This window comes from Heterodontus francisci, chromosome 4 (assembly GCF_036365525.1).
Source record: "Heterodontus francisci isolate sHetFra1 chromosome 4, sHetFra1.hap1, whole genome shotgun sequence".
NCBI classification, from domain to species: domain Eukaryota; kingdom Metazoa; phylum Chordata; class Chondrichthyes; order Heterodontiformes; family Heterodontidae; genus Heterodontus; species Heterodontus francisci.
In genome coordinates this window covers 6,480,350-6,506,367 of record NC_090374.1, presented here as the reverse complement: position 1 = coordinate 6,506,367, position 26,018 = coordinate 6,480,350, and the positions used below count along the sequence as shown (strand labels likewise).

Sequence of the window (26,018 nt, the reverse complement as noted above, 5' to 3'; positions counted from 1 at the left end):
ATCTAATCAGAACTGGCTCGGTCATAGAAGATAGAGGGTAGCAGTGGAAGGGTGCTTTTCTGAATGGAGGGATGTGACTAGTGGTGATCCGCAGGGATCTGTGCTGGGACCTTTGCTGTTTGTAGTATATACAAATGATTTGGGGGAAAATGTAGCTGGTCTGATTAGTAAGTTTGTGGACGACACAAAGGTTGGTGGAGTTGCGGACAGTGATGAGGATTGTCAGAGGATACAGCAGGATATAGATCGATTGGAGACTTGGGCGGAGAAATGGTAGATGGAGTTTAATCCGGACAAATGTGAGGTAATGCATTTTGGAAGGTCTAATGCAGGTGGGAAGTAGACAGTAAATGGCAGAACCCTTAGGAGTATTGACAGGCAGAGAGATCTGGGCGTACAGGTCCACAGGTCACTGAAAGTAGCAACGCAGGTGGAAAAGGTAGTCAGGAAGGAATACGGCATGCTTGCCTTCATCAGTCGGGGCATAGAGTATATAAATTGGCAAGTCATGCTGCAGCTGTACAGAACTTTAGTCAGGCCACACTTAGAATATTGCGTGCAATTCTGGTCGCCAGAAGGACTTGGAGAGGGTACAGAAGAGGTTTACCAGGATGTTGCCTGGTCTGGAGGGCATTAGCTATGAGGAGAGGTTGGATAAACGCGGACTGTTTTCACTGGAACGACGGAGGTGGAGGGGCAACATGATAGAGGTTTACAAAGTTATGAGTGTCATGGACAGAGTGGATAGTCAGAAGTTTTTTCCCAGGGTGGAAGAGTCTGTTACTAGGGGACATAGCTTTAGGGTGCAAGGGGCAACGTTTAGAGGGGATGTGCGAGGCAAGTTCTTTACACAGCGGGTGGTGAGTGCCTGGAACTTGCTGCCGGGGGAGGTGGTGGAAGCAGGTATGATAGCAACGTTTAAGAGGCATCTTGACAAATACATGAATAGGATGGGAATAGAGAGATATGGTCCCCGGTCCCCTGGATACAGGATATCAGAACAGAGTGTCTGGTTCCAGGATATCACCACAGTGAGTTTGGTTACAGGATATCAGTACAGTGTGTTTGGATGCAGGATATCAGTACAGTGTGTTTGGATACAGGATATCAGTACAGTGTGTTTGGATACAGGAAAGTGGGCGGCACAGTGGCACAGTGGTTAGCACCGCAGCCTCACAGCTCCAGCGACCCGGGTTCAATTCTGGGTACTGCCTGTGTGGAGTTTGCAAGTTCTCCCTGTGTCTGCGTGGGTTTCCTCCGGGCGCTCCGGTTTCCTCCCACATGCCAAAGACTTGCAGGTTGATAGGTTAGTTGGCCATTATAAATTGCCCCTAGTATAGGTAGGTGGTAGGGAAATATAGGGACAGGTGGGGATGTGGTAGGAATATGGGATTAGTGTAGGATTAGTATAAATGGGTGGTTGATGGTCGGCGCAGACTCGGTGGGCCGAAGGACCTGTTTCAGTGCTGTATCTCTAAACATAAACAAGTGCAGAAGGTTTTAGTTTAGGCAGGCATCAAGATCGGTGCAGGCTTGGAGGGCCGAATGGCCTGTTCCTGTGCTGTACTGCTCTTTGTTCTTTTGTTCTTTGTCCCAGCGACAGTGAAGCTGAGGTGAGGGGAAAGCTCTCCGCTGGTTGGAGTCTTACCTAGTGCAAAATAAGATGGTTGTGATTGTTGGAGGTCAATCATCTCAGCTCCAGGAAATTCCTCAGGGTCGTGTCCTGGGCCCAACCATCTTCAGCTGCTTCCTCAATGACCTTCCTTCCATCATAAGGTGAGAAGTGGGATGTTTGCTGATGACTTCACAATGCTCAGCACCATTCGCGACTCCTCAGATACTGAAAAAGTCTGTGTAGAAATGCAGCAAGACCTGGACAATATCCAGGCTTGGGCTGATCAGTGGCAAGTAACATTCGCGCCACAGAATCACAGAAACACAGAATAATACAGTGCAGAAGAGGCCCTTCGGCCCATCAGGTCTGCACCGATGCATTAAAGACACCTGACCTGTCCACCTTATCCGATTTGCCAGCACTTGGCCCAAAGCCTTGAATGTTATGACAAAGAACAAAGAACAAAGAAAATTACAGCACAGGAACAGGCCCTTCGGCCCTCCAAGCCTGCGCCGATCCAGATCCTCTATCTAAACATGTCGCCTATTTTCTTAGGGTCTGTATCTCTTTGCTTCCTGTCCAGATACATCTTAAAAGACGCTATCATGCCCGCGTCTACCACCTCCGCTGGCAACGCGTTCCAGGCACCCACCACCCTCTGCGTAAAGAACTTTCCACGCAAATCCCATAAACTTTTCCCCTCGCACTTTGAACTCGTGACCTCTAGTAATTGAATCCCCCACTCTGGGAAAAAGCTTCTTGCTATCCACCCTGTCTATACCTCTCATGATTTTGTACACCTCAATCAGGTCCCCCCTCAACCTCCGTCTTTCTAATGAAAATAATCCTAATCTGCTCAACCTCTCTTCATAGCTAGCGCCCTCCATACCAGGCAACATCCTGGTGAACCTCCTCTGCACCCTCTCCAAAGCATCTACATCCTTTTGGTAATGTGGCGACCAGAACTGCACGCAGTATTCCAAAGGTGGCCGAACCAAAGTCTTATACGACTGTAACATGACCTACCAACCCTTGTACTCAATACCCCGTCCGATGAAGGAAAGCATGCCGTATGCCTTCTTGAGCACTCTATTGACCTGCGTTGCCACCTTCAGGGAACAATGGACCTGAACACCCAAATCTCTCTGTACATCAATTTTCCCCAGGACTTTTCCATTTACTGTATAGTTCACTCTTGAGTTGGATCTTCCAAAATGCATCACCTCGCATTTGCCCTGATTGAACTCCATCTGCCATTTTTCTGCCCAACTCTCCAATCTATTTATATTCTGCTATATTCTCTGACAGTCCCCTTACCTATCTGCTACTCCACCAATCATAGTGTCGTCTGCAAACTTGCTAATCAGACCACCTATACTTTCCTCCAAATCATTTATGTATCTCACAAACAACAGTGGTCCCAGCACGGATCCCTGTGGAACACCACTGGTCACACGTCTCCATTTTGAGAAACTCCCTTCCGCTGCTACTCTCTGTCTCCTGTTGCCCAGCCAGTTCTTTATCCATCTAGCTAGTACACCCTGGACCCCATGCGACTTCACTTTCTCCATCAGCCTACCATGGGGAACCTTATCAAACGCCTTACTGAAGTCCATGTATATGACATCTACAGCCCTTCCCTCATCAATCAACTTTGTCACTTCCTCAAAGAATTCTATTAAGTTGGTAAGACATGACCTTCCCTGCACAAAACCATGTTGCCTATCACTGATAAGCCCATTTTCTTCCAAATGGGAATAGATCCTATCCCTCAGTATTTTCTCCAGCAGCTTCCCTACCACTGACGTCAGGCTCACCGGTCTATAATTACCTGGATTATCCCTGCTACCCTTCTTAAACAAGGAGACAACATTAGCAATTCTCCAGTCCTCCGGGACCTCACCCGTGTTTAAGGATGCTGCAAAGATATCTGTTAAGGCCCCAGCTATTTCCTCTCTCGCTTCCCTCAGTAACCTGGGATAGATCCCATCCGGACCTGGGGACTTGTCCACCTTAATGCCTTTTAGAATACCCAACACTTCCTCCCTCCTTATGCCGACTTGACCTAGAGTAATCAAACATCTGTCCCTAACCTCAACATCCGTCATGTCCGTCTCCTCGGTGAATACCGATGCAAAGTACTCGTTTAGAATCTCACCCATTTTCTCTGACTCCACGCATAACTTTCCTCCTTTGTCCTTGAGTGGGCCAATCCTTTCTCTAGTTACCCTCTTGCTCCTGATATATGAATAAAAGGCTTTGGGATTTTCCTTAACCCTGTTTGCTAAAGATATTTCATGACCCCTTTTCGCCCTCTTAATTCCTCGTTTCAGATTGGTCCTACATTCCCGATATTCTTTCAAAGCTTCGTCTTTCTTCAGCCTCCTAGACCTTATGTATGCTTCCTTTTTCCTCTTAGCTAGTCTCACAATTTCACCTGTCATCCATGGTTCCCTAATCTTGCCATTTCTATCCCTCATTTTCACAGGAACATGTCTCTCCTGCACGCTAATCAACCTCTCTTTCAAAGCCTCCCACATATCAAATGTGGATTTACCTTCAAACAGCTGCTCCCAATCTACATTCCCCAGCTCCTGCCGAATTTTGGTACAGTTGGCCTTCCCCCAATTTAGCACTCTTCCTTTGGGACCACTCTCGTCTTTGTCCATGAGTATTCTAAAACTTACGGAATTGTGATCACTATTCCCAAAGTAGTCCCCTACTGAAACTTCAACCACCTGGCCGGGCTCATTCCCCAACACCAGGTCCAGTATGGCCCCTTCCCGAGTTGGACTATTTACATACTGCTCCAGAAAACCCTCCTGGATGCTCCTTACAAATTCTGCTCCATCTGGACCTCTAACACTAAGTGAATCCCAGTCAATGTTGGGAAAATTAAAATCTCCTATCACCACCACCCTGTTGTTCCTACATCTTTCCATAATCTGTTTACATATTTGTACCTCTATCTCATGCTCGCTGTTGGGAGGCCTGTAGTACAGCCCCAACATTGTTACCGCACCCTTCCTATTTCTGAGTTCTGCCCATATTGCCTCACTGCTCGAGTCCTCCATAGTGCCTTCCTTCAGCACAGCTGTGATATCCTCTTTGACCAGTACTGCAACTCCTCCACCCCTTTTACCTCCCTCTCTTTCCCGCCGGAAGCATCGATATCCTGGGATATTTAGTTGCCAATCATGCCCTTCCCTCAACCAAGTCTCAGTAATAGCAATAACATCATACTCCCAACTACTAATCCAGGCCCTAAGTTCATCTGCCTTACCTACTACACTTCTGGCATTAAAACAAATGCACCTCAGACCACCAGTCCCTTTGCTTTCATCATCTGCTCCCTGTCTACTCTTTTCCTTAGTCACGCTGACTTCATTATCTAGTTCCTTACAGGCTTTAGTTACTACCTCCTTACTGTCCACTGACCTCCTCATTTGCTTCCCATCCCCCTGCCACATTAGTTTAAACCCTCCCCAACAGCGTTAGCAAAAGCACCCCCAAGGACATTGGTTCCAGTCCGGCCCAGGTGTAGACCATCCAATTTGTAATAGTCCCACCTCCCCCAGAACCGGTCCCAATGTCCCAAAAATCTGAACCCCTCCCTCCTGCACCATCTCTCAAGCCACGCATTCATCCTGACTATTCTTTCATTTCTACTCTGACTATCACGTGGCACTGGTAGCAATCCTGAGATTACTACCTCTGAGGTCCTACTTTTTAACTTGGCTCCTAACTCCCTAAATTCTGCTTGTAGGACCGCATCCCGTTTTTTACCTATATCATTGGTGCCTATGTGCACAACGACAACTGGCTGTTCACCCTCCCCCTTCAGAATGTTCTGCAGCCGATCTGAGACATCCCTGACCCGTGCACCTGGGAGGCAACATACCATTCGGGAGTCTCGTTTTCGACCACAGAACCGCCTATCCACTCCCCTTACAATCGAATCCCCTATGACTATAGCCCTTCCACTCTTTTTCCCGTCCTTCCAAAGCCAAGTGCTCACCCAGGTACTTTTTGAAGGATGAGGCAACCTGTCTCTACCACCCTCCCAGGCAGGGCATTCCAGACCGTCACCACCCTCTGGGTAAAAAGGTTCTTCCTCAAATCCCCCTTAAACCTCCTGCCCCTCACTTTCAACCTGTGTCCCCTCGTAACTGACTCTTCAACCAAGGGGAACAGCTGCTCCCTATCCACCCTGTCCATGCCCCTCAGAATCTTGTACACCTCGATCAGGTCACCCCTCAGTCTTCTCTGCTCCAGCGAAAACAACCCAAGCCTATCCAAACTCTCTTAGCTTAACTGTTCCATCCCAGGCACCATCCTGGTGAATTGCCTCTGCACCCCCTCCAGTGCAATCACATCCTTCCTATAATGTGGCGACCAGAATTGCACACAGTACTCCAGCTGAGGCCTTACCAAAGTTCTATACAGCTCCAACATGACCTCCCTGCTTTTGTAATCTATGCCTCGATTGATAAAGGCAAATGTCTTATATGCCTTTTTCACCACCCTATTAACCTGCCCTTCTGCCTTCAGAGATCTATGGACAAACACACCAAGGTCCCTTTGTTCCTCGGAACTTCCCAGTGTCAGGCCATTCATTGAATACTTCCGTGTCACATTACTCCTTCCAAAGTGTATCACCTCACACTTTTCAGGGTTAAATTCCATCTGCCACTTTTCTGCCCATTTGACCATACCGTCTATATCTTGCTGTAACCCAAGACACTCAACCTCACTGTTAACCACTCGGCCAATCTTTGTGTCATCCGCGAACTTACTGATCCTACCCCCCACATAGTCATCTATGTCGTTTATATAAATGACAAACAATAGGGGACCCAGCACAGATCCCTGTGGTACACCATTTGACACTGGCTTCCAGTCACTAAAACAGACGTCTGTTATCACTCTCTGTCTCCGACAGCTAAGCCAATTTTGAATCCAACTTATCAAGTTACCATGTATCCCATGTGCATTTGCTTTTTTGATAAGTCTCCCATGTGGGACCTTGTCAAAGGCTTTGCTGAAATCCATGTAAGCTACATCAACTGCACTACCCTCATCTGCACACCTGGTCACATGCTCAAAAAATTAAATCAAATTTGTTAGGCATGACCTCCCTCTGACAAAGCCATGCTGACTATTCCTAATCAAATTTTGCCTCTCCACGTGGAGATAGATTCTCTCCTTCAGAATTTTCTCCAATAGCTTCCCTACCACTGATGTGAGACTCACTGGTCTGTAGTTCCCTGGCTTATCTCTGCAACCTTTCTGAAATAGTGGGACCACATTAGCTGTTCTCCAGTCCTCTGGCACCTCCCCCGTGGCCAGAGAGGAATTAAAAATTAATGCCAGAACCCCTGCAATCTCCACCCTCGCCTCCCACTGCATCCTGGGACACAAATCGTCCGCACCTGGAGATCTGTCCACTTTTAACCCTTCCAAAACCTCCAATTCCTTGTCACTCCCTATGACAATTTGCTCAAGAACCTCACAGTCTCTCTCTCTAAGTTCCATATCTACATCCTCATTCTCTTGGGTGAAGACAGATGTGAAGTATTCATTCAACACCCTACCAATGTCCTCTGGCTCCACTTTCAGATTTCCCCCTTGGTCCCTAATGGGTCCTACTCTTTCCCTGGTTATCCTCTTCCCATTGATATACTTTTAGGATATCTTGGGATTTTCCCTACTTTTACCAGCCAGAGCTTTCTCATATCCCCTCTTTGCTCTCCTAATTGCTTTCTTAAGCTCCATCCTACACTTTCTGTACTTCATTAATGCTTCCGTTGATTTGCTCTCCTTGTGTTTGCTGAAAGCCTCTCTTTTCCTTCTCATCGTACCCTGAATGTTTCTGGTCATCCATGGTTCTCTGGGTTTGTTGCTCCAACCTATTACTCTAGAGGGTACATGTTGGGCCTGTACCCTCCCCATTTCCTTTTTGAATGCCCCCCACTGCTCTTCTGTAGATTTCCCGACAAGTAACTCTTTCCAGTCCACCTTGGCTAGATCCTGCCTTATTTTACTAAAATTCGCTCTCCCCCAATCCAAAACCTTTTTTTGCAACTTGTCTATTTCTTTCTCCATAACAAGCTTAAATTGTACCATGTTGTGGTCGCTATCGCCAAAATGCTTCCCCACCAACACATCAACCAACTGTCCGGCTTCATTCCCCAGAATTAGGTCCAGCACTGCATCCTCGCTTGTTGGATCTTCTACATATTGAGCTAAAAGGTTCTCCTGTATACATTTTAAGAAATCCACTCCAACTAAGCCCTTAACACGATGACTATCCCAATTAATGTTGGGAAAGTTGAAATCACCTAGTATAATTACCCTATTATTATTTTTACACACCTCTGTGAATTGCGCACATATTTGCTCCTCAATTTCCCGCTGACTATCTGGGGGTCTATAATAAACACCTAGCAATGTGGCTGTCCCTTTTTTATTCCTAAACTCTACCCATAAAGCTTCATTTGATGCCCCCTCCAAGATATTATCTCTCCTTACTGAAGTAGCTGACTCCTTAACTAATATTGCAATGCCCCCTCCTCTTTTACCCCTTCCTCTGTCTCGCCTGAAGATTCTATATCCCGGGATATTGAGCTGCCAATCCTGCCCCTCCCTCAACCATGTCTCCGTGATGGCTACTATATCACAATTCCACATGTCAATCCTTGCCCTTAACTCATCCGTTTTACCTGTAATACTCCTGGCATTAAAGTAGAGGCCATCCATCCTGGTCTTACTCCCTTGAAACTTACTTCCGCTGTATTCCCTCTGACTTGTTCACTTTCCTGTGTTTAGCTGTGTCCCTATTCTGCTAGGAGTCTGTGTCCCCCTCCCCCTGCCAAATTAGTTTAAACTCCTCCCAACAGCACTAGCAAACCTGCCAGCAAGGATGTTAGTCCCCCTCTGGTTCAGATGAAGACCGTCCCGCTTGTGCCAGGCAATGAATATCTCAAACAGGAAAGAATCTAACCATCTCCCATTGACATTCAATCGCATTACCATCACTGAAACCCCACTATCAATATCCTGGGGTTACCATTGAACAAAAACTGAACTGGAGTAACCATATAAATACCGTGGCTACAAGAATGGGTACCTTTGTCCTGGATGGCGCCAAACTTCCTGAGTGTTGTTGGAGCTGCATTCATCCATGTGAATGTAGGGGGCATGATTAGTAAGTTTGCAGATGGTATAGTGGAGGTTGTCTAAGGTTACAACAGGATCAACTGGGAAAGTGGGCAAGGGATTGGCAAATGAAATTTAACGCAGACAAGTGTGAAGTGATGCATTTTGGGAAGGGAAACCAGGGCAGGACATATACAGTGAATGGCAGGGCCCTGGGGAGTGTTGTTGAGCAGAGAGACCTTGGGGTGCAAGTACATAGTTCCTTGAAAGTGGCAACACAGGTAGACAGGGTGGTGAAGAAGGCGTATGGCATGCTTGCCTTCATCGGCCGAGGCATTGAGTACAAGAGTTGGGACGTCATGTTACAGTTGTACATAACATTGGTTAGGCTGCATTTGGAGTACTGTGTGCAGTTCTGGTCGCCGCACTACAGGAAAGATGTGATTAAGCTAGAGAGGGTGCAGAAAAGATTCACAAGGATGTTGCCTGGCTTGGAGTGCTTGTGTTATGAAGAGAGATTGGATAGGCTGGGTCTGTTTTCCCTGGAGCAAAGGAGGCTGAGAAGGGACATGATAGAGGTATATAAAATTATGAGAGGCATAGATAGGGTAGATAGCCAGAGTCTGTTTCCCATGGTAGGGGTGAGTAAAACTAGAGGGCATAGACTTAAGGTGAGAGGGAGGAGGTTTAAAGGGGATCAAAGGGGTAAATTTTTCACACAAAGAATAGTGGGTATCTGGAATGAGCTGCCTGAGGAGGTGGTGGAGGCAGGAACAATAGCAATATTTAAGAGGCATCTGGACAGGTACTTGAATGAGCAAGGCATAGAGGAATATGGAATTAATTCAGGCAGGTTGGATTAGTATAGATAGGCATTATGGTCGGCATGGACGTGGTGGGCCGAATGGCCTGTTTCTATGCTGTATGCCTCTATGACTCTATGACATAGCTGCTAGATGGGATCTGCGGCAGGTGGTGAGGGAACCAACAAGAGGGGAAATCCTAATTCACCTTGTCCTCAACCATCTACCTGTCACAGATGCATCTGTCCATGACAGTATTAGTAGGAGTGACCACGGCACAGTCCTTTTAGAGACAAAGTCCCGTCTTCACACTGAGGGTACCCACCACTGTGTTGTGTGGCACTACCACCGTGCTAAATTGGATAGGTTTCAAACAGATCTTGCAATCCAAAACTGGGCATCCAAGAGGCGCTGTGGGCCATCAGCAGCAGCAGAAGTGTATTCAACCACAAAGTGTAACCTCATGGCCCAGCATATACCCCACTCTACCATTACCAACAAGCCGGTGGACCAGCCCTGGTTCAATGAAGAGTGTAGGAGGGCATGCCAGGCGCAGTCCCAGGCATACCTAAAAATGAGGTGTTAGCCTTGTCAAGCTACAACATAGGCTTGTATGCCAAACAGCTGAAGCAGCATGCAATCAACAGGGCTAAGCGATCCCACAACCAATGGATCAGATCTGCAGTCCTCCCAGATCCAGGTGTGAATGGTGGTGGACATTTAAACAACAGACAGGAGGAGGAGGCTTCACAAATATCCCCATCCTCAATGATGGGAGAGCTTAGCACATCAGTGCAAAGGACAAGGCTGAAGCATTTACATCCATCTTCAGCCAGAAATGCCGAGTTGATGATTGATCTCGGCCTCCTGCTGAGGTCTGCAGCATCACAGATGCCAGTCTACAGTCAATCTGATTCACTCCATGTGATATCAAGAAATGGCTGAAGGTACTGGATACTGCAAAGGCTATGGGCCCTGACAACATTCTGGAATAGTACTGATGACATGTGCTCCAGAACTAGCTGCGCCCCTCGCCAGGCTGTTCCAGTACAGCTACAACACTGGCATCTACCCGGCAATGTGGAAAATTGCCCAGGTATGTCCTGTGTACAAAAAGCAGGATAAATCCAACCAAGCCAAATTACTGCTCTACCAGTCTACTCCCAATCATCGGTAACGTGATGGAAGGGGTCGTTGACAGTGCAGTCAAGTGGCACTTGCTCAGTAATAACCTGTTCACTGATGCTCAGTTTGGGTTCCACCAGGGCCATTCAGCTCCTGCCCTCATTACAGCCTTAGTCCAAACATAGACACAAGAGTTGAACTCCAGAGGTGAGGTGAGAGTGACTGCCCTTGACATCAAGGCAGCATTTGACTGAGTATGGCGTCAAGGAGTCCTAACAAAACTGGAGTCAATGGGAATCAGGGGGGAAAACTCTCCGCTGGTTGGACTCATACCTAGCGCAAAGGAAGATGGTTGTGGTTGCTGGAGATCAATCATCCCAGCCCAGGACATCACTGCAGGAGGTCCTCAGGGTAATGTCCTCGGCCCAACCATCTTAGGCTGCTTCATGAATGACCTTCTCTCCATGATAAGGAAAGAAGTGGGGATGTTCACTGATTATTGCACAATGTTCAGCACCATTCGCGACTCCTCAGGTGCTGAAGCAGTCTGTGTCCAGGCTTGGGCTGATAAGTGGCTATTAACAATTGCACCACACAAGTGCCAGGCAATGACCATCTCAAACAAGAGAGAATCTAACCAGCTCTCCTTGACATTCAATGGCATTACCATTACTGAATCCCTCACCATCAATATCCTGGAGGTAGCCATTGACCAGAAACTGAACTGGACCAGCCACATAAATGCTGTGGCTGAAAGAGCAGATAAGAGACTGGGAATACTGCTGTCTCCCCAATGCCTGTCCACCATTTATAAGGCACAAGTAAGGAGTGTGATGGAACACTCTCCACTTGCCTGGATGGGTACAGCTTCAACAACACTCAAGAAGCTCAAAATCATCCAGGACAAAGCAGCCCGCTTGTATGGCACTCCATCCACCACATTCAACATCATCTAGATGCATTGCAGCAACTCACCAAGGCTCCTTTGACTGCACCTTCCAAACCCATGGCCTCTACCACCTAGAAGGACAGGGCAGTAGCTGCATGGGAACACCACCACCTGCACGTTCCCCTCCAAGTCACACACCATCCTGACTTGGAACTATATCGCTGTTTCTTCACTGTCTCTGGGTCAAAATCCTGGAACTCCCTTCCCAACAGCACTGTTGGTGTATCTACAACTCAAGGACTGCAGCAATTGAAGAAGGCAGCTCACCACTACCATCACAAGGGCAATTAGGGATTGGCCATAAATGCTGGCCTAGCCAGCGATGCCCACATCCCACAAATGAATTTTAAAAAATCTAGAGTAGCCTGCTCTTTGGTTGTCTCTAAAACGTGCTGCTGTATGAAACAGTCTCAAAAACACTCCATAAACTCATCTTCCAGGCTACCTTTGCCAATCTGATTCATCCAATCTGTCTGTAGATTAAAATCACCCATGATTATCATCGTACCTTTCTCACAAGCCTCCCGTATTTCTTCCTGTATACCCTGTTCTACAGTATGGTTACTGTTAGGGGGCCTATAAACTACCCCCACAAGTGACTTCCTACCTTTACTATTCAGCGACACATTAGAGTGCTCGAGAAATTCCATCAGCAAAGTCTCCCATTCAATAGGAGGACCGTCAAACAAATGCTAGTGCCTTCTTGAAGCCAGCTTCACAAGCATTCAGGCAAAACCCCTGCACCACCAACTTTGATGGACTGGACACTGTGTCCAAATGTCCGAAAACCATCCCCCCAGGTCCTGTTTTCTCAACTCTCAAATGGCCAGAGTTCCAGGGGAGGACAAAGAAAACACTTCAAAGACACTCTCAAGCTGTCTTTGAAGCACGGCAGCACTGACATTGATGACAATCGTTCTAAATGGCGACAACCTGTCCATCAAACTGCATCATGCTTTGAGTCTTAACGCCTTAATGATGAGGCAGAGTGGCGACAGAGAAGGAAAGAAAAGGAAGCTTTTATTAGCACAAACTCAAAGAATCCTCCAAAGTACCTTGAATTCAATTGCAGAATTCTGATGTGAAAAGGCAGTGTGCAAATTTACTGCATTTCTCAGTCTCCCAGACTAAGCACAATAAGAGAATTGAAACATGTTTTTCTTCTCGCAGGTCCTGTGTGTTCCTTCAGCAACACTTTTCTCAAGCCAGGCCAAATGATACAGCATTGGAGTGACAACATCTGCACCACATTCACATGCACCAATGAGGTCAATAGTAACGGATTCCTGACACTGAACACATCCACACAGGCTTGTGAGACAGCTTGTAAACAGGTAGTATACCGTGATTCTTAGGCAATGCTTCTGTTGGCTGTCATACCAAAGTAACAAAACTGCCAGACTCATTAAAAAAATTATGGTCCCTAATCCTGGAATCTTAGAACAATAGGCCACAATTGTGATTGGGTTGTAAGTGGGCTGGATCTTGGGTCAAGGGTCAGAAAATAGATGGGACTGGTTTAGCTGGCACTCTGCCCGAGTTGTACCTTTAGGAGAGATGTCAGTGAGGGGATGAGGGCCTCAGCGGAACTTATCAGCTGACAGCTAGCATAAGTATCATTTTGAAAAGGCCACAAACTCTCGGCAAAACAAGATCAATTACTTTGATCTGGAGCACCACTAGCTCCATTTCAGTGGAATCATTGTGTTTTTCCCAGGCCATTTTTCACCCACGGTGTGCCATGGCACCACTCTGATTTTCTGCTTTCATCAGAGCATGCACCCTTGACGTCTCCTGCAGCTTGCCATGAGTATGCAGACGATCGTCACTGGAATTTGGATTGAAACCTCCGTCCTAGTGTCTGAATGTCTGAAAGGTCCACTCCACTACACATTCGCTGATGTTGGGAGAGGGTCTATCATCAGTTTAGCCCCACAGAATTTTACAGTACAGAGGAGACCTTTCAGCCTATTGTGTCTTCTGGAAATTGGGTTGGAGGAATATGGGAGCAGGATGGACAAGTACGATTCGGGCTAATTGCTCACATGGAGGGTACACACCAAAGTGGACTAGTTGGGCCAAATGACTTTTTTCTGTGTTATAACTTCTATGTATTTCTATGATGTTCAGCTGATAGGTGCATGGTCACCAAGTTTATCCCTATCTCCCTTTCCAGCCCTTCAACCCACTGATACAACATGCATATTCAAGGATGTTTGAAACATTGTGGTCAGAGTCTCCTCTTTGGTTTCCCCCAGCATTTTCACACACTTGCCTTCAGTGCCAAGTTCACCACTTTTTCTGGTGCTATTTCCTTACTTCCAGGGTGATATTACATTTAATGGTGCCCTCTGTGCAACATGGATGAGATTGGAAACTGGGAACAAAACAGAAAATGCTGTAAACATTCAGCAGGTCTGGCAGAATCTGTGTAGAGAGCAACCGAGGTAGATGGCTTCAGATCGGTGTGCCCTCGCAGAGGATCACCTCAAACCTCGCAAGTCTCGTGGGCATGCCCTGTCAGCAGCTGTCAAAGTCACAATGACTTTGAACTTCTTTGCCTCCAGCTCATTCCAAGGACCTTGGTGGCACTTTGCAGGTGGCAGCACATCATTGCATAAGGCAGGTCACAGATGCCCTGTTCAAGAGGAGAGTACATAGAATTTCCAGTGGATCAGGTAACAGAGGCATCACTGGATTCTGTCAGGTGCAGGGTGTCATCGATTGCACCATGTGGCCATCAAGGCACAATGAGGAGCCAGGGAGATTCATCAATAGGAAGGGCTTCCACTTCCTCAATGTCCAACTGGTCTGCAACCACAACAAGCGCTTTATGCAGGTGTGTACGCATTATCCTGCAAATCATAGTTTCCACATCTGTTCACGGCACCAGCAAGAATCTTTGGATGGTGCTAGGGGATAAGGGATATCCATTGAAGAGATTACTTTTGACACTTCGAATAACCCTGCAACGGAGGCACTGAGCCATTACAGCCGATGCTATCTGGTCACAAAGACCACCATCGATCGACATGAGGCACAGCAGCGAGTGCTTAAGGTCCGGAATACACTGCCTGAGACTGTGGTGCAGGCAGGTTCAATCGAGGCGTTCAAAAGGGAATTAGCCTGCTGCCTGAAAAGTAAGAATATGCAGGGTTATGGGGAGGAGGCAGGGAATGGCACTAGGTGAATTGTTCATTCAGAGAGCCGGTGCAGACACAATGGGATGAATGGCCTCCTTCTGTGCTGCAATAATTCTGTGATTCTGTGAATATGAGCAGGCCATTGAACTTTTGAAGTTGTGGTTCCAGCTGGACCAGTCGGAAGAACCTTCCAGTACACTCCCTCAAGGGAGTGGTGGTCTGCTACGCTCTCCATAACATGGCCCTTCAGAGAGGTGTGGACCTTGAAGAGGGATAAATGTGGGAATAGCACAGTTCTTCAGTGGAGGAGGAGAAGGAGGAGGACGATGCAGTGCCAAAAGGTGCCCATGCTTTGCAGGACCTCAGGAGTCAAGGCACTCATCAGGATGGCAGGGACGCAAAGGCCTCTCTGATCCAGGCAGGTTTCACTTGAGCTATATTCATCCTGTGAGCTCTTGCTGAAAATAGAGACATGTTGTCAAAGCTTTTCGTCTTGCACTCATCAGGACAATCTGCAAGATTACCAATGTAAGGGAAAACAATGACTTCATAATGTATGAGAAGATAGTGCTGTGGCAAGTGAATTCTGATTGGTAGAGGCATTGCCATGGAGAACTACTAAGGTAATTGACCCTCTTTGGGCACTGAACCCACATCCTCCTCACAATGCCGCGGCTACTCACAGTATGAGCCACCTCCAGCCATGCCTCCTTTATTTGGCTGAGTGGTCTTCTCCTGCCACTCTCAGGAAAATGAATGCTTCTCCTTGTTGCAATGGCCTCCAAAAGCACCTCGAGGGAGGCATCAAAAAAATGTGGGGCTACACTGGCAGGGAAGCCTGACCTGCTGCTGATCTACTGCTCTGCTCTTTCCTCCATCTGTAGATGAAATGGCCGTACCATGATCGCTGCCGTTTGCCCTTTAAATCAGGCCTGCTCTGTGTATCTGCTGTCTCCTCCGCCCACCAACCGCCCCTAATTGGATGGTGATCTCGACCTTGGGCCAATTACTGGCCTTTTCTTTTAAAATTGTATTACACATCTATTTCCGAACTGGTGTAGGCTCAAGACCCAGAAGTTCTCCCGACATTGGGGTCCCAACCCCTGAACGAAAATCCAGCACAATGTTTCAGATTGATGACCTTTCATCAGAACTGTTCTGATGAAGGGTCAACGACCTGAAATGTTAACTCTGTTTCTCTCACCACAGGTGCCACCAGACCTGCTGAGTATTTCCAGCATTTTCTGTTTTCAGTCAGATTTCTAGCATTTGCAGTATTTTGCTCATGTACAGGATGAACCAAACTTGCATCCTGTCATGAGCTTGAAATGATGCTTTTAATTGTGCAAGCTTCTAATATCTAGGATCTAATTAGTAGCCACTTGCTTCCTATAATTATCAGACTTGAAATTGTACCCTGTCCCTGGGCACATCTCCAGCACATCTGTACGTCAAAGGGATGTCTGAGGGGCATTCCTGAGCATTCATAGGAAAGTTTTTCCAGTCTACCTCCTGATAGGCTCAATGGATCCCACAAGACATCAATTACCTTGAAATAATTTCACAATATGTGGTCTGAGAGATGAGGAGTTCACAAAATCATAGGCCGGAATTTTTTGTTGAGGCAGTGGCCCTGCCCACTGGCTAAAAAGTTGGGGACGAGCCAGATTCCGCCGGGCCTGGAAGCCACGCTGCAATTTTGTGCGGCTCAGGCTGTTATTGGCCCCAGTCGAGGAAGTCCTGCCTCCAGGAGCTGCCAGCCAATCAGAGCGCACCCAGCCATAAGAGGACGATGGACATCACTCTTCAGGAAGATAAGTGCGCATCAGGCCTCACTGGGAATAATCGGCTGGGCCCCGGCGAGCAGGGTGGAGTTGGACTGTAGGGTGGGTGGGTGGTTTTAGCGGGGGAGACCCGTGTTGCTGGGGGGGCCCAACATTGGGCATAGGGAAGCCACCAGGTATTACTGGGTGGCTGCCTCAGGTGCTGAAGTGCCTGTCCACCACTGGTAAGTTACCAGCAGCGCAAAAGGAGGCCCTTAAGTGGCAAATAATTGGCCACAAGGGCCTCAATTGGCCTCGGGCAGGCGGGCCATTTGCCAACTCCCCGCCGCTTATACAATAGCAGCAGAGGCAGGTGGGCAATGGGAACACTGTCCTCTGCTTCTCACTCAATTTTACGCACCCCCACTCCTCCCAGCCCGCCCCCAGGGGTGGTGAAAATTCCGGCCATAGAATGGTTGCAGTACAGAAGGATTTGTCCCATCAAGTCTGTGCCAGCTCTCTGTAAGAGGAAACCAGTTAGTCCCACTATTCCTCACCGCCCCCCACAACTCCTGCTTTCCTTGTGACCCTGCAATGTTTTCTCCAAGTATTTATCTGATTCCCTTTTGAAAGCCATGATTGAATCTGCCTTTTAGGTAGTGCATTCTGGATCATAACCACTTGCTGCATAAAAGGTTTTCCTCATGTCATCATTGATTCTTTTGTCAATCTCCTTAAATTTCTGCCCTTTGGTTTTTGACCCTTTCACCAAAGGGAATAGTTTCTCTTTTTCTACTCTGTCTAAACCCCTTCTGATTTTGAACACCTCTATCAAGTCTCCTCTCAACCTTCTCGAAGGAAAAAAAACCCAGCTTCTCCAATCTATCTACATAAGTGAAGTCCCTCATTCCTGCAACCATTCTGGTAAATGTTTTCTCCGCATCTCTTTCCCAAAACCATAAATCTGTGTCCCCTAGTCCTGTTATCATCAGCTAATGGGAACAGCTTTTCTTTGTCTACCTTAACTAAACTTGTCATAATCTTGCACACTTCTATCAAATCTCCCCTCAGTCTCCTTTGCTCCAAGGAGCTTCTCCAACCTAACCTTGTAGCTAAAATCTTCATCCCTGGAACCATTCTGGTAAATCTCCTCTGCACCCTTTGTCCCTCACATCCTTCCTAAAGTGTGGTGACCAGAATTAGAGACAATACTCCAGTTGGGGCCTAAGTTGAGCTTTATAAAGGTTCAGCATAACTTCCCTGCTTTTGTACACAATGCCTCTATTAATAAAGCCCAAGATCCCATCTGCATTGCGAATTATTCTCTGAATACGTCCTGCCACTTTCAAGGATTTATGCACATGTATGCCCAGGTCCTTCTGTTCCTGCACACTCTTTAGAACTGTGCCATTAAGGCGATATTGTCTCTGCCTATCCCTTCTGCCAAAATACATACCTTGTACTTCTCTGTCACTTGTCTGCACATGCTGCTAGCCAATCTATGTCCTGTTGCAGTCAACTTGCATCATTCCTCACTGCCACACCTTGAATTTTTGTGTCATTGGCAAATTTTGCAATTTTACTCTGTATTCCAATATCTAAGTCATTTATATGAATCATAAAAAGCAGTGGTCCCAGCACTGACCCTTGGAGAACTCCACTGTCTACCATCCTCCAGTCTGAAAAACAACCATTTACTACAACTCGCTGTTTTCTGTCCTCAAACCAATTTTTTATCCGAACTGACACTGACCCTTCTATTCCATGAGCTTCAATTTTGCTAACCAGCCTTTTTATGTAAAACTTTACTCAATACTTTCTTAAAATCCATATAGACAACATCCATTGCTTTCCTTTCATCAACCTTCTCTGTTACTTCATAAAAAATTCAATTAGATTGGTTAAGCACAATCTACCCTTTACAAATCCATGTTGTCTATCCTTAACTAACTGAATCTCACCAAGTGCCTGCTGATTTTTTCCCTGATTATAGTTTCTAATACCTTACCCACCACTAATGTTAGAGTGACTGGCCTGTAATTACTAGGAATGTCAGTGGAAGATTATGGCAAGCCCTTCCACTATCTCCACTCCCACTTCCTTTAGCAACCTGGGATGGAAGGCAACTGAACCAGGCAACTTATCTACCCTAAGTGTAGCCAACCTTTCCTCCTTCCTATCAATTTTCACCCCATCTATTATCTCTAGCATTTCCACTTTTACCGATATTTTGTCAGCATCCTCTGCCTTAGTACACACCAATACAAAGTACTCATTAAGTATTGGGCTGCGCCTCTAAGCCTATATCACCCTTTTGTCCCTAATAGACCCCACCCCGCTTCTTACTACCCACTTACTGCTTAAATGCTGGTAGAAGATTTTTGGGTTCCCTTTTATGTAACTGCACTCTATTCTCATATTCTCTCTTTGGTATTCTTATTTTCCTTTTCACTTCCCCTCTCAACTTTTGTATTTCACCTGGTTCTCGCTTGAAGAGTTCATCTGACATGCATCATACACCTTTTTTTTCATTTAATCATACTCTCTATCTCCCTTGTCGTCCAAAAATCCCCAGCTTTGGTTCCCTTACCTTTTCCCCTTATTGGAATGTACCTAGCCTATACCTGAAACATCTCCTCCTTAAAGATCACCCATTGTTCCATTACAGTTTGCTATCAATCTTTGGTTCTATTTTAGCCTAGCTAGATCCCCTCTCATCCCATTGAATCTAGCCCTCTTCCAATTTAGAAGTTCTACTTTAGATTGTTCCTTGCTCTTCTCCACTACTAATCTAAACCTAATGACACGATGATCACTCTTACCCAAGTAATAAAAGCAAAATACTGCGGATGCTGGAAATCTGAAACAAGAACAAGAAATGCTGGATTCACTCAGCAGGTCTGGCAGCATCTGTGGAAAGAGAAGCAGAGTTAACGTTTCGGGTCAGTGACCCTTCTTCGGAACTGACAAATATTAGAAAAGTCACAGATTATAAACAAGTGAGGTGGGGGTTGGGCAAGAGATAACAAAGGAGAAGGTTACCCAAGTGTTCCCCCTCAGATACTTGGTGCCCTTGGCCCACCTCATTCCCCAGCACCAAATCCAGCAATGCTTCTTCCCAGTTGGACCAAGAACATTCTGGTCAAGGAAGTTCTCCTGAACACATTTCAGAAATTCCTCCCTCCACCCTTACCCTTACTCTAGAATTATCCCAATCGATATTTGGATAATTAAAGTGCTCCTATATCACCACTCTATAATTCTTGCACAAATCTGTGATTTCCCTGCAGATTTGCTCCTCTATCCTCTCTCACTATTTGGAGGCCTGTAGAATACCCCCAGTAGCGTAATCATATGTGCAAATGTACCCCCAAGTCTCTCTGTTCCTGCACCCCTTTTAGAATTGTAACTTTTAGTTTACATTGCCTTTCCTCTTTCTTCCTAGCAAAATGTGTCACTTCATACTTCCCTGTGTTAAATTTTATCTGCCACGCCAGCCTATGCCCTCTTGAAGTATATCACTATCTTTCTCACTGTTCACTACACTTCAAAGTTTTGTGTCATCTGCAAATTTTGAAATGTCCAAATGCCCAAACCATTAATATATATCACGAAAATCAATGGTCCCAGTACCGAACCCTGGGGAACCCCACTTTATACTTTTTCCAGTCTGATAAACAACCGTTCACCAATATTCTCTGTTGCTGCCCTTTAGATAATTTTGAATCCATGCTGCCACTGTTCTTTTTATTCCATGGGCTTCAGCTTTGCTGTCAAGCTTATTACACTTTATCAACAGCTTTGGAAGTCTATATCCACCACATCAATCGCATTACCCTCATAAACCGTCTCTGTTAACTCCTCGAAAAACACTATCAAGTTAGTTAAACATGATTTGCCTTTAACAAATCTGCTGGCTTTCCTTAATTACTCCAGTTTTATGCAAATCAAATGTTAATTTGATCCTGGATTATTATTTCCAAAAGCTTTCTCACCACCAAGGTTAAACTGACTGGCCTTTGTTTTCTGGTTTTCTCCTTACACCCTTTTTTGAACAAGCGTGTAACGTTTGCATTTCTCCAGTCCTCTGGCACCAGCCTTGTATCTAATGAGGATTGGAAGATTATGGCCAGTACCTCTGCAATTTCCACCCTTACTTTCCTCAGCAACCTAGGATGCATCCCAAACCTTTCCAGTAGCTCCCTTTTATCAATTTTTAGCCCATCCAGTATCTCAACTACCAGATTTACAGTGACTTGGGTAGTAGTTTTACAGCAGTTCTATGGTTACCCTCTTCTTGGATCTTCTCTGCTGCAGCAGAGGAACATGGACCCTGTCCAACATTCTGGGCCTCTGTCAGGGCAAACTGATGAAACCACCTCAAACATGCTAATGAACCCTGTCCTCACAGTTTGGGATGGGGGGTCAACATCCATAGCTACAGGCATCAGGGAGTTCTGCTCTACCATACTTCCAGCAGTGTGGCAGCACCTATTTAATTGCTGCACCTGCTTCTCCATCTCCTTTCTCGCAATCACTTTTTAAAATAAATATCCTGTACTTTTTTAATTTGCAATTATTTAGCATAAATTAACATTTGGCAAAGTATTTCACATTCCAGTAACATTGGGCAAAATGTTTCCTTTAGTCTTGCTCTTGTTTTCCTTTTCTATTCCTTTTATTATTTTGAATACACCTATAAAACCGCCGTTCAGTCCTTGCATTTCGAAAGAATACAGCCCGAGCTGCTGTAATGTTTCCTCACAACTAACACCTCTCATTCCTGATACTATCATGATAAATCCATATTTCAGTTTTTCAGACTGTTATATCCTTTCTTTAAAACTGTATATGGTGTACCCATACCGCTTCTGTAGTAAATGCCCAAATATGCCCAGACTTTGTGGTCATCGGTGAAGGCACAGTACTCATCACCAATATGAGAAGAGTGCTGTAATTTTCTTTGTTCATTTGTTCAGATGCCAACAAAGGTTTAGCCCCCCCAGGATCATGGATTTCCTCTATTCAAACATGACTTTGATTTGGGTGCCACCTATCGTGACCAGCAATAGTGCAGGCAGCAGGCAGGCTGATTAGCCAATCAGATTGAAGAATTCTGTCAGACAGCAAAGCAGGAAGTAACAAGCAGGGATTGTAATTCACATTTTAATCATTGCACAGAAAGTGAAATGAAGATTGGACATACACATAGAATTAACATAGATGCTGAAATATCATAACCAATACAATTAAAATTAATTTTTATTTTAAAAATCTTGAGAATTCTAAATGTTCTTCTGAGAGAATGAGATTCCAAACTTGTAAAATTATTTTGTCAGGGTCAGAGAGGTTGTTCATCAGTAATTATAACTTACTAGTTATGCCTCATCTAACAAAGCTAAATATTTGCATTGGTTTTTTTCAGTCAGAATAGTGTAAAACATTGAAGCTCCTGTAAATGCGCTGATTCCATGTTGATTACATCTGTGAAGACTGAAATAGTGCTGTGGTGGAGCAGGGTAGCATTAACAGCAACTTCTGGTGTTTGATGTTTAACTGCACGTGTGCAGATGCCAGAAGTTGCTATCAGTTTCACATAATAATGATCGTGAGTGCAGACAATTCTGCCATCATTACAGCCACAAATTTTGGACCATTATTGTGCACTAGATGAAAAGATAATCAGATATGAATTCAAACTGTTTCATCCAGTCTTCTGTATTCCTTCCTAGGGCTTTGAGTTAAGGAAGTCTCAGGACCAAAATGTATGCTGTCCAGAGTGTGTTCAAGTAACATGTACTTACACCTCTCCAGCTACAACTGAACCCATCATGATCAAGGTATGGATCTATACTGAAGCTTTGAAATGAGTAACACTACTGAAATCTCAGAAGTTCACAAACTGGGATACCAGTGTAAGAGGGACTAGAACTGTGGAATAAGGTGGAGACTTTTAAGGGACCCCAGTGTGTGGCGATATGGTGTGTGAGGATTGGTATTAGAGAATGTGCAGTGTATGAGAATATGGTGTTAAGAGAATGCTCAGTGTGCAGGAGATAAGGTGTTAGTGAATGCTCAGTGTGTGGGGGATATGGTGTTAAGAGAATGCTCAGTGTGTGGGGGATAAGGTGTTAGTGAATGCACAGAATGTGAGGTTAAGGCATTGGAGAATGCTTAGTTTGGGGGATATGATGTTAGGGAATGCTCAGCCTTTTTTAATTCATTCATGGGATGGGGCATTGCTGACAAGGTCAACAGTTATTGCCCATCCCTAATTGCCCTTGAGAAGGTGATGGTGAGCTGCCTTCTAGAACCGCTGCAGACCATGTAGTGTAGTTACACCCACAGTGCTGTTAGGGAAGGAGTTCCAGACTTTTGACCCAGTGATGATGAAGGAATGGTGACATAGTTCCAATTCAGGGTGATGTTTGACTTGGAAGGGAGCTTGCTGATAATGGTGTTCCTACTGACCCTTGCTCTTTTTAGGCTCTTTTTAGGAGGGTTCTTAGTTTCGGAGGTCATAATGCGAGAGAGCAGCATTGGTGTAAATGGTTTAAAGGACTTAAATTCTGAACTGATTTAAATAATTAACATCTGATTAAACCAGTAAGAATGTTCATGGCAGTACCAGTCCAATTTCTGGTTGGCATGAGCCACTGTTTAAAATTGGCTCTAATTTACAGAGGAGATGGTGGTGTTGTGATAATGTCACTAAACTAGTAATCCAGAGGCCCAGGCCAATGCCCTGGGGACATGGATTCAAATCCCACCATGGCAGCTCATGGAATTTAAATTCAATTCATTAATAAGTTCAATTAGTTAATTTTTAAAAATCTGGAATCGAAAACTAGTCTCAGTAATGGTGCCATGAAACTATCATCAATTGTTGTAAAAAACCCATCGGGTTCACTAATGTCATTTAGGGAAGGAAATCTGCTGTCCTTACCTGGTCTGGCCTACATGTGACTCCAGACCTACAGCAATGTGGGTGACTCTTACATGCCCTCTGAAATGGCCTAGCAAGCCACTCAGTTGTATTAAAGTGCAAGAAAAGGAATGAAACTGGATGGATGGACCATGCCCTCTGAAATGGCCGAGCAAGCCACTCATTTGTCAAGGGCAATTAAGGATGGGCAATAAATACAGCGATGCCCACATCCCATGAAAGAATAAAAAAAAGTTCCTGTTTTCCCTAGAGAGGTGACACAATTGCTCGTGTCAAAGTGATGCAGTGAGAAATGCTTTTTTAATGTTGGGCCAGAAGCAGATTATTGACGCAGAGTAAAGGAAGCTTTAACCTGCATTTAGCTTATACTGTGCATGATTAAGACGTTCTTAATGAGATAGAACAGAGGGAACTTTACACTGAGTCTTTTTTTTTATTCATTCATGGAATGTGGGCAATGCTGACCAGGCCAGCATTTATTGCCCATCCCTAATTGCCCTTGAGAAGGTGGTGGTGAGCTGCCTTCTTGAATCGCTGCAGTCCATATGGGGTAGGTACACCCACAGTGCTGTTAGGAAGGGAGTTCCAGGATTTTGACCCAGCGACAGTGAAGGAACGGCGATATAGTTCCAAGTCAGGATGGTGTGTGACTTGGAGGGGAACTTGCAGGTGGTGGTGTTCCCATGCATTTGCTGCCCTTGTCCTTCTATTTGGTAGAGGTCGCGGGTTTGGAAGGTGCTGTCTAAGGAACCTTGCCGCGTTGCTGCAGTGCATCTTGTAGATGGTATACACTGCTGCCACTGTGCGTCGGTGGTGAAGGGAGTGAATGTTTGAGGATGGGCTGCCAATCAAGTGTGCTGCTTTGTCCTGGATGGTGACGAACTTCTTGTGTTGTTGGAGCTGCACCCATCCAGGCAAGTGGAGAGTATTCCATCACACTCCTGCCTTGAGCCTTGTAGATGGTGGACAGGCTTTGGGGAGTCAGGAGGTGAGTTACTCGCCTCAGGATTCCTAGCCTCTGACCTGCTCTTGTAGCCATGGTATTTATATGGCTACTCCAGTTCAGTTTCTGGTCAATGGTAGCCCCTAGGATGTTGATAGTGGGGGATTCAGCGATGTTAATGCCATTGAATGTCAAGGGGTGATGGTTAGATTGTGTGGTGCGAATGTTACTTGCCACTTATTAGACCAAGCCTGGATATCGTCCAGGTCATGCTGCATTTCAATGTGGACTGCTTCAGTATGTGACGAGTCGCGAATGGTGCTGAACATTGTGCAAACATCAGCGAACATCCCCACTTCTGACCTTATGATTGAAGGAAAGTCATTGATGAAGCAGCTGAAGATGGTTGGTCTAGGACACTACCCTGAGGAACTCCTGCAGTGATGTCCTGGAGCTCAGATGATTGACCTCCAACAACCACAACCATCTTCCTTTGCGTTAGGTATGACTCCAACCAGCGGAGAGTTTTTCCCCCTGATTCCCATTGACTCCAGCTTTGCTAGGGCTCCTTGATGCCATACTCGGTTAAATGTTGCCGTGATGTCACCTCACCTCTTGAGTTCAGATCTTTTGTCCATGTTTGAACCAAGGCTGTGATGAGGTCAGGAGCTGAGTGGCCCTGGTGGAACCCAAACTGAGCATCACTGAGCAGGTTATTGCTAAGCAAGTGCTGCTTGATGGCACTGTTGATGACACCTTCCATCACTTTACTGATGATTGAGAGTAGACTGATGGGCGATAATAGGCCAGGTTATTAATTCTACCTCATTACACAATACCAAATCTAAAATAGCCTGTTCCCTGGTAGGTTCTGCAACGTATTGCTCTAAGTAACAATCCCTGAGGCACTCTACAAATTCGTCTTCCATGCTACCCTTGCCAATTTAATTTGTCCAGTCGATATGCAGATTAAAATCACCCATGATAATTGCAGTGCCCTTCTTACACGCCTCCATTATTTCCTGATTAATATCTTCTCTTACAGAGAGGCTATCTGCGGGGGCCTAAAGACCACACACACTCGTGATTTCTTTCCCTTGCTATTCCTTATTTCCACCCAAACTGATTCTACATCACGATCTATTACACCTAGATCATTACTCACAACTGCAGTGATCCCTTCCTTTAATAACAAAGCTACCCCACCTCCTTTTCCTTTCTGCCTATTTTTCCGGAATGTCGAATATCCTTGAACATTAAGATTCCAGTCCTGGTCTTCCTGCAACCATGTCTTAGTGAAAGCTATCAAATCATATTCATTTATTTCTGTCTGTGCCGTCAGCTCATCTATCTTGTTACAAATGCTACGTGCATTCAGATAAAGAGCCTTAAGCTTTGACTTTTTACCATTTTTACCTACTCTGGTTCTAATTTCTGCTGTACTCCTGTGCTTGTATTCTCTGTTCCTTCCTGTCACTCTCTGATTAATGTATGCTCCTTCACTATCCTGCACCTCTGCTCTCTCGTTACTTTTCGACTTTTTAAACTCCCTTTCAATTGAACCCTCCCCTCC

At 45.6% G+C, this 26,018-nt stretch overlaps 1 protein-coding gene across 1 annotated transcript in view; it reads left to right on the top strand.

Annotated features, from left to right (window-relative positions):
* Nucleotides 1–26,018, top strand: part of LOC137368615 (mucin-5B-like) — a 116,154-nt gene that overhangs the window by 6,527 nt on the left and 83,609 nt on the right. The window contains exons 3-4 of the mRNA XM_068028758.1: nucleotides 12,821–12,984; nucleotides 22,289–22,396. Of these exons, the coding sequence (XP_067884859.1) occupies nucleotides 12,865–12,984; nucleotides 22,289–22,396 (228 nt within the window). The 5' untranslated portion in view covers nucleotides 12,821–12,864. The remainder of the gene's footprint in view (nucleotides 1–12,820; nucleotides 12,985–22,288; nucleotides 22,397–26,018) is intronic.